Source organism: Orycteropus afer, unplaced genomic scaffold (genome assembly GCF_000298275.1).
Source record: "Orycteropus afer afer isolate SDZICR_OR568_19922 unplaced genomic scaffold, OryAfe1.0 scaffold00585, whole genome shotgun sequence".
Lineage (NCBI taxonomy): Eukaryota > Metazoa > Chordata > Mammalia > Tubulidentata > Orycteropodidae > Orycteropus > Orycteropus afer.
The window spans coordinates 167,152-181,322 of NW_006922172.1; the positions used below are offsets into that span (position 1 = coordinate 167,152).

Below are 14,171 nucleotides of genomic sequence, written 5' to 3' on the forward strand. Positions count from 1 at the left end.
ATAGTGACACCACCTCAGAAACCCAAGGAGGGGTTTGCTGTGAGTCGGACTCGACTTGAGGGCAGTGAATTTGTTTTTTTTAACTACCTCATATAATTATTTTGAAGATTAAATGAAATAATCCATGAAAAGTGCTTAGCTGGCTTAAGTGAGTAAAATACTCAGTAAAAGTGAGCTATTACCAAGAGGAAGTACTCATAAGTTCAAATTCGTAATAAAATATACTTTATATCCTAGTAGTTTAATAGACAATACATTAATAAATATTTTTTTGTGAAGTCAGTATGTTTTCTCACTGTGATGTTAAAGGGATGGAGGAGTAACGACAATGGGCAAGCTTTTTTTGAAAGGCTAAAATCCATGAACCCTCCACTGACATGTCAGCCTTCACTAATCAAGCCATACTTTTCTGAGTCCCCAGTTACATGATCCTTGGATGTGGCTGACTAGTTCAACAAAGTGAAATATGTGAATCTCAAATGGTCCAAGAAATAAAAACTTAAATAGTATCTCTAAACATTACCAAATTACCCTGGGGCCAAAATCACTACTCCAGTCAGGAACCACAGTCTATGGCGTCTCCTTCTCTAACACCAGCATCAGACATGCGTGATGAGCCCAGCATCTCCAGTTCATACTGTGTTCCCATGACTCACCTTGACAAGAGCATACTCAAGGCGTTCTTCAATGGGGTTGTTCCTCCATTCATCTGTCTGAGTAACTTTTTTCCCTCCTTTTCCATGAGTCTGAATTGAAATTAGGACAGAGAAAAGAGTACAACAGGTCATTTGACTAAAGTATTTGGCAGCAAAAATTGTGTTTTAATTTTTTTATGTTACCAGCCCTGAGTAAAGTGCCTAGTATCAATTAAGATCTCAATAAATGTTCAAGGGAAGAAAAGAGAAATCGTTTAGATTTAAACTTTTTATAGCAAGACAGATGAGGTTCTATTTTTTCTTTCCTCCTTCCTAAAAGAACTTAGGACAAAATATTTCCAGGTGGTAAAAAAGCTACACCCCAAACCTGATGAGCTTTTTAAGCTCTCAATTAGGATCACCATTATCCACAAATGTGTTGGGAGGCTGCATTAAAGCTAAATCAGACACCATTCTGAAGGTTGGCACACTTAAGACACAGTCTATGCTCTCGAAGACTTTATGGGAAATGCACAAAGGAAGGTAATCTCTGAGAGAAAGCATGTTCCAAGGGCTGAGTAAGTGGGTGATACAAACTACAGAATTTTGAGGAAAGAGCAGTTACCATAAACTGGGGTGGTGATGAAAAGCTACAGAGGAGGTGGCTCTTGAGAAACAACAGGTTCAGCAAAGGGACAGAAATGGCAATGATCATGGTACATGTGGTACACTGCATTATCCTACCTGTTTCCCCATTCAATCGGTGGCACCAACAGCCCAAACCAGAAACCTAGGTATCATCCTTGAATCTTCATTCATTCCTCAAATTCAAGTAATCACCTAATCCTAGTGATTATACCTCCTCAATCTATCTTCTCTCCATTCCCACTTCTACTCTCATAGTCCAATCAACTAATTGGCCTCTACAACTCCAGAATCACTGTTGCCAGAGTGGGCTTTCCAAAATGCAAATTGGATCAGATCATTCCCCTATGAAAAAGCCCTTTAGAAGTTCCCACTCTCAATGTATAGTACCTTAATCAGTGTATAGGCCTTACCAGTGCCCTGGTGTGACTTTCTCATATAGCTTCATCTTTTTCTATTTCCAACAGGCTTCAATCATCTTGAACGTTTCAGTTCTTACAATCTCCATCACCTCTGTCACCTCTGGGCATTCACATTTGCCCATTTATTTAGCACCTCCCACAGTGAGAATGGTTATACCAGTGACAATGTAATCAGTATCAGTGAGTTGTAAATGAGGAAGTTTTTGTATTGGCAGATGTTTTGGTGTGTACATTTTCACAACAAAATAGACAGACAGACAGACAAGAATATCCCAGCCACTGGGGTCATTCAAGAGCCATGCTATTCTGAGCAAAGATCTTTCTAGTCTAAAGGAGGCATGACTTCCATTAGGATTCTTCATAATAAAGAAGCTAAATGTGAATTATTACGTGGTCCCATGACACCTAGAACATTTTATTACCAAAAATAATTTACTCACCACAGGAGAATCTATACCAAATTAAGAGAATTATTTTGCAATTAAGTCCATTATTTCCAAATATAGAAATAAAGATCCTAAGACAATAAGAGACAAGACTTCTACTCTTTTCAGTAATATATCAGAAAGGAACCTGGCTGCAGACTTTGTTACTTAATAATAAGAAGAGAAAATTATTTTCTTATAAAGGAAAAACATAAAACTTCTCAACTGTCATCTGCCCCATAATATTCCTCTTTTCACACGTCATTTGCAATCCTTTGTCTCCTGAGGAATTGTTACCAAGCTGGTGGCTCCTGGGGGTTATTAAAGTAAAACTGTTTTGTTTTTTAATTCCCTGAATGGTAAGGGAAGTCATTTTGAATGCAGATATTTAGCCTTACTTCACAGAAGAGTCAATGGCTTATAAAAAATTCCTTGTGATTACTTACATTAAGGGAGAAGCAATTTCTTTATGATGGATTGTTAAGCTCTTGGAATCGCTACTAAGATTTCTCTCAACTTGGCTGTGCCTCCAGAGGCAATACCTCTTGGGAGCTCAGCTCAATTTAATATCTATATATATAAAAAACCTGTAAACAAATGCAAAAAAAATTAACACAGAACAAAAAGAATGACTGCCACAAAACAGGGAACAGCAAAGTGCCTAAGGCACTAGACTGCTAACTAGAAGGCTAGTGGTTCAAACCCACCAGCCACTCCTCAGAAGGAAGGCTGGGCAATCTACTTCCGTAGTGATACTGCCTCAGAAACCCAAGAAGGGGTCGCTGTAAGTCAGGTGCAACTTGACAGCACATAACAACAACAAGAAGCCACAAAACACATTGCCAACAAAAGCTTACATGTTAGTGTTCTTATAAATAAGGAGACTATCTGTCCTAGTGAGAGAACTGCCACATCTGGACAGGTGAGAGGAAAGGAAACAGCAAATCATTTTAAGGGTTAACTAGCAGCTCTTTAGCCTAAGTTATGATTAGAGGAGCTATGACATCCTTTAGGCCTTCAACTAAACTCTACCTCTGTCAGTCATTAATGAAGAGCTCTTATAAGATGGAAGACAGCCCGTTACTAAAAACTGAATGGTGTTTAACATTCAAAGTCTAAGGACAGCCTTTGTATGTTCTTTATGCTTGAAGAATAAGAAAAGGATAAGAGCTTTTTCTACATGAGCAGAAACAGGAAAGGAAATTTCCAAGAATTATGTTGCATGCAATGATCTGAGAAGCAGAACTTGATGTGTATTTCTGTCCTAGCTCAATCTGAAAAATTAGAAATGTTTTTAAAGAAACTCAGATAAAGGTCAGGTGCTCACTGGGACAGAGTATGAACTCAAGTCACCTTTGCTCCCATTAGCAGTTTCAGACATCTACATTCAGCTACTAATAAAGCTGATAAATCAAGTTTGCAGTTAATCCTACATTGTCTTATCCTTCCAGAACATTTTATTACCCTTAGGTGGTATCATCCTTTGGTTTGGTTTAAGGGTAAGAGAAAAAGTTAGCATTTCTGCCAGAGTTAAATTCAGGTTTCAACATGAAAAACTTTTATAAAGTTGCTATTTACAAAAGCATCTACTTCTCCAACATGCTTTGTTAGAAAAGTACCTTCCTTTGTCATCACTCTCTTAAGCTAATTAAAATGTAAGGGTTTTTTTTTTTTTTTGAGGTAAAGCTCTCATGTTTCCTTAATCTGAATTCTAGGAGCAGTACCCATGATACATGTTTAATGTTCCTACCACTGTGCCCCTTGAGGGAAATAGGAACTGATTCTTGCATTAACTATAACTATTCTAATTTTTAAAGACCAAAAGTGTATTTTCAAGCCTTGAAATGTAGAACATTGCCTTAAATGGACCAGATCTTAATATAAGTAGGTATACAAACCTAAATATATAACAATGGAGAATAGCTAATAATAATGCAGTTCCATAAGAAAATACAAAAGTCATTTTAAATGAAGAAGAAAAGTATCTAATAAAACAGGAAGATGTTCCCAGTATATCTTTAAACAATGTATGTTACTTTGATATGAGAAACATTTTATACTTTTTTATTTTAAAATGAATTTAAAGAAAAAATAAATTCAAAGCACTATACCAGCCTAGGCATGACCTATTTCTCCCTCTTTGCCCTAACTAAATACCTTCTCTTGAACTCTATGTAGAAAACCTCAATGATCAAACATATGATTAGATATGGGCTTCTCTATACAGACGGTCTATTAACCATGAGTGATAAACTCAAAGACAGGAAAAAGCCAACCAGTGAACATTTTTCTTACAACCTGGGCATAATGTAACAGCTTCTCGGTGGCCTCAGGATCTTTATTCCAGATGAGATCTTCACAGAGCTGGAGAAGTTCCTTATGGATATCATCATATACAGGAAGGTTTCCAGCATTCACTATCCCCATGTCCATACCAAACTGAAAGTAACAGAAAGAAAAACAAGGACTTTCACAGTCAGATTCTCAATCAGTAGTCAGCAATTATTTTCTGTAAAAAGCCAGATAGAAAATATTTCAAGTCATACGATCTTTATTTCAACTACTCAACTTTGCTATTGTAGCATGAATGCAGCCATGGACTACAGTCCCCCTGGGTTATGAACGTCCAACTTAGAGACAACTTGCACTAGCTATTTAATATTACATAAATGTGCCCTCACTTTGAAACGACTGACCAAACCCCTATACAAACAAATCTACTGCCAGTGATTCCAACTCAGTGACCCTTTAAGGCAGACTAGAACTACCCCATTGGGTTTCCAAGGCTTAAATCTTTATGGAAGTAGACTGCCATATCTTTATCTGGTGGTTTTAAACTGCCAATCTTTTGGTTAGCAGCCCAATGCTTTAACCACTGTGCCACCAGAGCTCCTCAAGCCAATCCCTACTCCTCAAAAATTCTTCACGACAATCACTTTCACTTGCTACTTGTGCAGCTTTTAGATCACTGAAAAGGCTTCAAGCCTTTTCTTGTACAAAAGTAAGGCTAAATAAGAACTGTATGCACCTGTTCTGACTTATCTTCAAATCTGACTTAAAGACACACTTAGGAACTGATCTGTTTGTAACCTGGGGATTGCCTGTATATGTAAATGAACAACAACAAAAACTAGTTGCCATTGAGTTGAACTGTCTCATAGAATTCCAAGGCTATACTCTTTACAGAAGTAGAATGCTGCATCTTTCTCCAGCAGATTGGCTGGTGGCTTTGAACTGCTGACCTTCTGGTTAGCAGATGAGCATTTTAACCATTGTACCATCAATTAAACTTTATTTACAGAAACTGGCAGCAGGCTAAAGACCTCTGGTGGTATATAGGTAAGACATTTGGTTGTTAACCCCAAGGTTGGCAGTTCAAATCCAACACCCACTCCGTGGGAGGAAGATGAGGCAATCTACTTCTGCGAAGATTTACAGCCTTGGAAACCCAACAAGGGTCACTATGAATTGGAATTGACTCTATGGCAGGGGGTTAGGCAGCAGGTTAGATTTGGCCTGTGGGCTGAAGTCAGCCAACCCCTGCCCTAAATCAAAGCTGATAGGACAGTCAAATAGTTTTCTCCCATACCTTGATTGCATGGTAAAGGAAAACTCCATGCATTGCTTCTCGAATGGTTTCCATCCCGCGAAATGAGAATGACAAGTTGGAAAGACCTCCACTTATTTTGGCTCCAGGTAATGTTTCCTGACAAAAGTTTTAAAATGTGAAAAGATTCCCATTTTACCCAAAGCAGTAGTTACTTCTCTTAAATGTTATATGTAAGAATATACAGTACAGAGCATAATTTAACAGTAATTCAGAGGTTTTTTGTTTTGTTTTGCTGCCAGACCAAAATCTGACACATTACGGCATCACAAGGCATAGCTTCATAGTTTTCCCTTCTAAACTCAAATCTCCCTAAGGGCGAATACAAAATCCTACTATATCTCTGGAACTCTGGCGGCACAGTGCCAAAGGCATTTGACTGCTAACCAGTGCATTGGCAGTTCAAACCCACCACCCACTCCGCGGAAGGAAAACTGGGCAATCTACTTCTGTAAAGACTTACAGCCTTGTGTGGTTGCTATGAGTTGGAATCAACTCAATGGCAATGAATGAGTGACACTATCTCTGAACATCTCTGTAACAACCATGATAGGCCCAATGCATAATGAAAACCAAACCCACTGCCATCTAGTCAATTCCAACTCATAGCAACCCCCACTCGGTTTCCAAGGCAGTAAATCTTTATGGAAGTAGACTGTACATTCTTTCTTCTGTGGAGTGGCTGATGGGTTTGACCTACCAACCTTTTGGTTAGCAATCAAATGCCTTAGGCACTGCACCACCAGAGCTCCTTAATACATAATACGTAATACGTAATACATAATACAGAACTCCTTAATACTTAATGCATAATGAGCACTCCATAAAGAAAAAAATATTTGCTGGATAAATGACAGAGACGATAGAGTTAGAGATAAAGATAGGTAGATAATGAAGCTCTTAAGATACTTTATGATAATATCAAGTATTAGCATGCATGTGGAATAATAGGAACTCAGTTACTGCTGTCTAAAGTGCAAATTGACTTACGCATTTGGGGAGACAGTTTGATGTCATTTAATAGTGGGACCCAACAATTCCACTTCTGAGTATAAGCTGCAGAAAAACTCATATAAAAGTACCCTAAATAAATATATAAGAACATTCATAGGAGCATTGTTCATAATGTCCCCAAATTGGAAACAACTCAAATGTCCCTGAATAGCAGAATGACTAATTATGGGATAACTACATGATAGAATGTTATACATTAATAAAAATGAATAAACTATAGCTACAAGCAACACAGATTAACCTTAAAATGAGGTTGAGTCAGGGGAATAAAAAAGGCGTATAAGAATCTTATGATTCTATTTATATTACGTTCAAAAATAGGCAACACCAAATTTTATTGTTTAGATATACATGTGAATGATAAAATTATAAAGAAAAACAACAAAGTGATATCATAAAACTCAGGATAGTGGCTACTTCATAAAGTTCCACATGAGGGTATAATCAGAAAGGGAGAAATATTATGGTGGAGCTAGCCATATTCTATTTTGGGACCTTAGGTGAAAGCTAAAGTTCCACAGCCAAACAGATAAGGGGAGAGCCCCAGGCAGGAAGCGGAGCTGGTGGATGGCCACAACAAGTAGGGGGAAGGCCAGGAAGTGTGTAGCCCTGAAACATTGTCCGATACAGTGCTGGAAGATGAACCCCTCAGGCTGGAAGGCACTCAAAATACTACTGGGAAAGAGCCGACCTTAATGATATGGATAAAGTAGAGCTTTGGGACCTCCATTTACTGATGTGGCACGACTCAAAATGGGAAGAAACAGCTTCAAACATCCATTAATAATCAGAACATGGAATGCATAAAGGATGAATCTAGTAAAATTAGAAACTGTCAAAAGTGAAATGGAATGCATAAAGATAGGTATCTCAGGGATCAGTGAGCTAAAATGCACCAGTTTCGGCTATTTTGAATCAGATAACTGTATGATCTACTACACTGGGAATGAGAAATTGAAGAGGAATGTTGTGGCATTCATCCTCACAAAGCATGTTTCAATCTATCCTGTACAATGCTGTCAGTGATAGGATAATATCTATACCTTACAAGGAAGTCCAGTTAATACTGCTATTAATCAAATTTATGCACCAACCACCAAAGCCAAAGATGAGGAAATTGAAGATTTTTACCAACTTCTGCAGTCTCAAATTGACCAAACATGCATTCAAGATGTGCTGATCATCACTGGCAATTGGAATGCAAAAGGTGGAAACAAAGAAGAAGCACCAGTACTTGGAAAATTTAGCCTTGGACAAAGAAATAATGCTAAAGATTAAATGACAGAATTTTGCAAGACCAACGACTTACTCATTGCAAATACCTTTTTCAACAACACAAATGGCGGCTTACACATGGACTTAGCCAGATGTAGTATACAGGATTCAGACTGACTACATCTGTAGAGAAGCTCAGTATCTTCAGCTAAAACAAGACCAGGAGCTGATGGCAGAACAGACCATCAACTGCTCATATGCAAGTTCAAGCTGAGGTTGAAGACAATTAAAACAATTCAATGAGAGCCAAAATATGACCTTGAATGTATCTCTCCTGAATTTAGACCCCATCTGAAGAACAGATTTGATGCATTGAACACCAATGACTAAAAACCAGATGAATTGTGGGATGACATCAAGAACATCACCCATGATGAAAGCAAAAGGTCATTAAAAAGATAGGAAAGGAAGAAAAGATCATAAGGGATGTCATAAGAGACTTTGAAACTTGCCCTTGAACAAAGACTGGCTAAAGCAAATGGAAGAAATGACAAGATAAAAGAGCTGAAAAGAAGATTTCAAAGAGCAGCTCGAGATGATAAAGTCAATTATTATAATGAAATGTGCAAAGACATAGAGATGGAGTTGGAAAGCCAAAAGAGAAGGATACATTCAGTATTTCCCAAGCTGAAAGAACTTAAGAAAAAATTCAAGCCTCAGGTTGCAATACTGAAAGATTCTATAGGCAATATATTGAATGATGCAGGAAACATCAAGAGAAGATGGAAGGAACAGAGTCACTGAACCAAAAAGAACTAGTCGATGTTCATCCATGTCAAGAGGTGGCATAATGATCAAGAACCAACAGTACTGAAGGAAGAAGTCAAAGCTGCACTGAAAAAGTGGTGAAAAACAAGCCTCCAGGAATTGACGGAATATCCATTGAGATGTTTCAACAAATGGATGCCGCACTGAAGGCGCTCACTCAGCTATGACGAGACTTGGAGAACAGTTACCTGGCCAACTGACTGGAAGAGATCCGTATTTGTACCCATTCCAAAGAAAGGTGATCTCACAAAATGTGGAAATTAAGGAGTAATATCATTAATATCACAAGCAAGTAAAATCTCACTGAAGATAATTCAAGAATGGTTGCAGCAATATATTGACAGAGGACTTCCAGAAATGCAACCAGGATTCAGAAGAGGACATGGAATGAGAGATATCATTGCTGACGTCAGAGGATCTTGGCTGAAAGCAAAGAATACCAGAAAGGTGTTTACTTGTGTTTTATTAATTATGCCACAGCATTCAACTGTGTGGATCATAACAAATTATGGATAACATTGAGAAGAATGGGAATTTCAGAACACCTAATTGTGCTCATGAGGAATCTGTACATAGACCAGGAAGCTGTCATTCGAACAGAACAAGGGGACACTGCATGGTTTAAAAATCAAGAAGGGAGTGTGTCAGGGCTGTATCCTTTCATCATACTTATTCAATCTGTATGCTGAGCAAATAATCCAAGAAGCTGGACTATATGAAAAAAGAATATGGCATCAGGATCGGAGGAAGGCTCATTAACAACCTGAGACAATGCTGACGACACAACTCTGCTTGCTGACAGTGAGGATGACTTGAAGCACTTACTGATGAAGATTATAGTCTGCAGTATGGATTATACCTCAATATAAAGAAAACAAAAATCCTCTCAACTGGACCAATAAGCACCATCACAGTAAATGGAGAAATGACTCAAGTTGTCAAGACTCAAGTTGTCAAAGATTTCATATTACTTATTTCTACAATCAACACCAATGGAAGCAGCAGTCAAAATATCAGACAATGTATTGCATTGGGCAAATCTGCTGCAAAAGACCTCTTATGTACTGAAAAGCAAAGATGTCTCCTTGAAAAGTAAGGTGCACCTAACCCAGGCCATGGTATTTTCAGTAGCCTCATATTCATGTGCGGAAGGAAGATGGGGCAATCTACTTCCATAGTGATACTGCCTCAGAAACCCAAGGAGGGGTCGCTATGAGTCGGGGCCGACTCGACGGCACATAACAACAACAACAACGTATTCATGTGAGAGCTAGACAATGAATAAGGAAGACAGAAGAGTTGATGCTTTTGAGTTGTAGTGCTGGTGAAGAATGCTTTAAAAACCATGGAGTGCTAAAAGAACTAATAAATCTGTCCTGGAAGAAGTGCAGCCAGAATGCTCTTTGGACACAAGAATGGCCAGATTTCATCTCACCTACTTTGGTGATATTGTAAGAAGGGACTGTTCCCTGGAAAAGGATATCATGCTTGGTAAAGTGGAGGGTCAATGAAAAAGGGGAAGGCCCTCAAGGAGATGGACACAGTGGCTGCAACAATGGGCACAGGTATAACAAGGATTATGGGGCTGGCACAAGACCGGGCAGTGTTTCGTTCTGCCGTACATAGGGTTGGTATGGGTAGGAAATAATTTGAAGGCACCTAACAACAGGTGAAAGCTATTATGCTTCATAATCAATTATTTACTAGACTATGTTTACTGTATACCCCAGAATGTGTGTTATATTTCACAATTTAAAATAACACTATATAAAAAAATAAACAAATATAAAGGGCTCTAGATTTCAGAAAAACAATTTACTACCTAAAAACAAGAATATCAACATTCCCCACCCATGAATATGTACATTAACTTCAACTAGTCACTGGAACCATGAAATAAACTAAGGTAATGTGTTGGATAGGATAGAGACAATACCCAAACTTACTTTAATGACTTTTGTTGCATGGATAAAATTAATAGCATACAAGTTGTGTTCTTCCATCCCAGTACCAATGGTGAGGATATTGGGGTCAAAGATGATGTCATATGGATTAAAGTCCAGTTTGTTTACAAGTAGATGGTAGGCTCGGGTACACACTTTGATTTTGGTGTCTATTTCTGTTGCCTAGGGAAATGAACAAAAAATGCTTGAAATACAAAAATGAACTGTTATCTATAAAAACAGAAGCACATTTCAACTAAAAGCACTCAAGTATGAATATTTGGATTTCACAGAAACACAAATGCGAAGCAGCCTCTAAACATTTATCAAGATATCTCAAAAGAATTAGCTTAAACATGCCTTTGTGTTTTCATCAGCACAACAGCTACAATGCTTTTGTAAAAATCAAATCTTACACACACATATATGTGATTTAGTAATAAACAGGTTTCTAAAAATACAGGCCTGTGATGAAAATTCAAACACTAAAAACAGTAGAGTAATAAAGTGCTACTCCTCTTCCTGACTTGCCTGCAGCTTCCCTACCTATCACCCCAAGAAACTGCCAATGTTTTCTTAGTATTCCTCAATGATATTCTATGTAGATACAAGAGAATGTATTTATTTCTAAACCTCACCCCCCTAACACTGACTGCTTAACAAAGGAAATCTGAGTTACTGTTAAAGTACAAATTATACTTTAAACGTGAGATTCAACAATTCCACTTCTGGGTGTATGCTGTGACAAATTCATATATACGTGCCTAAGTTACATAAATGAGAATGTCCACAGCAGCGCTGTTCATAATATCTACAAACTACAAACTACTCAAAAGTCCATCAACAATTGCTGTTGTTACTGCCACCAAGTCAGCCTCTGACTTATGATAAATCCACACAAAATGGAACAAAATGCTTCAGAGTCCTACTCCATCCTCAAGAATGATTATGGATTGGACCACTGTGATTCATAGGGTATTCACTGGTGGATTTTCAGAAGTAGATTGCCAGGCCTTTCTTCCTACTCTGTCTCAGTCTGGAAACTCTGCTGAAACCTGTTCAACATCATAACAAAACGTAAGCCTCTACTGACAGAGAGTAGTTGTTTGCATATGACGTGCACTGGCCAAAACTTGAACCCATGTCCCCTACTTGGAAGGCAAGAATTTTACTACTGAACCACAAAGCACTTACTCCAAAAGGGCTCAAAATCCCAGTTCCTTCCCATCGTCCTCAGAATAAGGGCCTACATCTCTAATTTAATTTCCTGTCATTTATCCTCTCAGCTATTCCACTTCTCCCACACTGGGCCCTTTATCATTTCTGAAACCCACCAAGTTTGTTCTTACCTCAGAGTCTTTACACTCACAGCTTCCAATGCCTAGAACACGTGACATGGCTTTGTCCTGCATTTCACACAGCTCTATGCCCAAATGTCACTTTTTCAGAGAAGACTTCCTTGTACCCTCTCTAGAACAGCCCCACCACCGCTCTTCCAGTTGTCTCCATTCTCTACCTCCCCTTCCTTGCTTTATTAATCTTCACAGCATCTCTCATTTCTTGATATTATTTATCATTTGCTTTATCTATTAATTTCTCAATTTGTGTTCCTCAACTAGAATGCCTGTGACAGAGTATAGGCTCAATATTATTTGTTTACTGACTGAACGAATAAATGAATACAGCCTTTACTCAAGGCATTTCTGAACCTTTGTCTTAGAAACTGTCTTCTGACCAAATTTACAACCTCACTATACAACTGATACATCAAATTACATTCTCAATGATTTCTGGTTTTGTGAAAAAACAAATATACTCTGAAAATGTGAATACTTGCTATCACTAAATACCAAAAAATAACTCATGTATAATTCTGATGGGCAATTCTAATTGAATATGAAAAATATTCCTGGAAAATGGCCAAGACCACTGAAGTATGTGTTGCAGGTTTTCAAGCTGACCACTTTGAGGGAGGATACTCTGACTTGGATATAAATACTCAGTTTGTTGAAGGCCAGCCAGTTTCTGGTTCATATATCCTGAGCTCCAGAGAGCTCTCTAGGTAGCCTAACAGAGGAGGACAGGGACACTAACATAGCTCAAGACCATCACCTTCCAGAGTAAAAGGATTGGTGGAGGAATCAAAAAGAGAACGCACTCTTAGAACTATTCATCACTCACCTACCTTTTAACTATCCTCTTTGGTCTCTTGAATCACTAAACGGATTATTTATTTCCATAAATAAGGTCTCCCTGCTTACTATAGCTGGTAGCATTACATGTCACCTACTATTTAGGAAATGCTCCAAAACTTAGCAGGCCAAGGTGACTAGAGAAATGAAGACATGAAGGGGCTTTGTGGTACCTTTACTCCAGGCTTACCAGAAGGTGGTGAGCTTTCTCCCTTAATCTAATTTCTTAAAAACTTTTACTTCCTCTCCTTACAGTGATAAAGTTAAGAAGAAGAAAATGATCAAAGGCAGGTCATTCAGAGCTGCCATTAGTCTTGCACTTTCATATATCCTTACCCAGGAGAGCAAATAGAGTTCTAGACTTTAGGTTCATGTTCTGGCTAAATTCACAAAGACAGAGGCATTGGAACCCAGCTACCAGTGCTATTTGTATTCTAGGTAACTTAGTTTGGTTGTCAGATCAAGAACCTAAGGTTCTGGTGATTTTTCCCACTCAAATGCAAATGGTATTTGAAAGAGCTTGGAAGACTGAAGTGAGTTCACCATGGCCAGAGAAGTGGGATTTGGAGTACAGCTGCATGTCAGAAGGCAATACTTTAAATGGGACAAACAGAAGACTGTCAACATAGGGCAGAATCGTAAAATATAATCTTCATAAGGGCAAAGCTCGTGTCAAAATTATTCTCTCATCACATGTAGAATAGACCTGTCACATTGACACTTAACTTTTGTTTGATAATGTGGTAGTTATGTTTGTGTGTAAACTTGGATGGGCCTGGTTGAGTGGCTGGGCAGCTGGTGGTAGTATTCCCCATGATGAGACTGGCAATCACCTCCATGGTGGGATCTACTACAAGCAGCTGAGTAGCTGCTTTGGGATGAGGTCTGCTTCTCGTATATAAAGAGAAGCTTTGAGAATGGTCTCTAGCCATTGGCACACTTGGACCCTGCATATAGCCGTGTCATTGCTGAGCAGCTGGCTATGCTCTGCTGACCTTGAGACTTTACAGTGGACTTAAGTTAATGGCCTGCCATGTGGATTGGTAATATCGGGACTGTGCCTTTTTACTTGTCAACCTTGGGGCTTCTCAGCCTCAGCAGCCAACAGCTGTCTGCATGAAGAAATGCCTCTAGTTCCAGTGGGCCGGGAGCAGGAGGCAGAGCTGGACCCCAAGGTTGAGGGGCTTTCACCCAGCCCCTAGAGTCTGGCACTTTGAACTTGGACTTAAAGCCTCCAAATTGTAA

General features: G+C 38.7%; 1 protein-coding gene across 1 annotated transcript in view; it reads right to left on the minus strand.

The window, feature by feature from the left end:
• The window catches only part of MTR (5-methyltetrahydrofolate-homocysteine methyltransferase), a 251,989-nt gene that overhangs the window by 42,740 nt on the left and 195,078 nt on the right, over positions 1-14,171 (minus strand). Inside the window, exons 15-18 of the mRNA XM_007956235.1 lie at positions 10,738-10,917; positions 5,717-5,833; positions 4,426-4,566; positions 657-746 (exon numbers count right to left, since the gene is read on the minus strand). Coding sequence (XP_007954426.1) covers positions 657-746; positions 4,426-4,566; positions 5,717-5,833; positions 10,738-10,917 — 528 coding nt within the window. The remainder of the gene's footprint in view (positions 1-656; positions 747-4,425; positions 4,567-5,716; positions 5,834-10,737; positions 10,918-14,171) is intronic.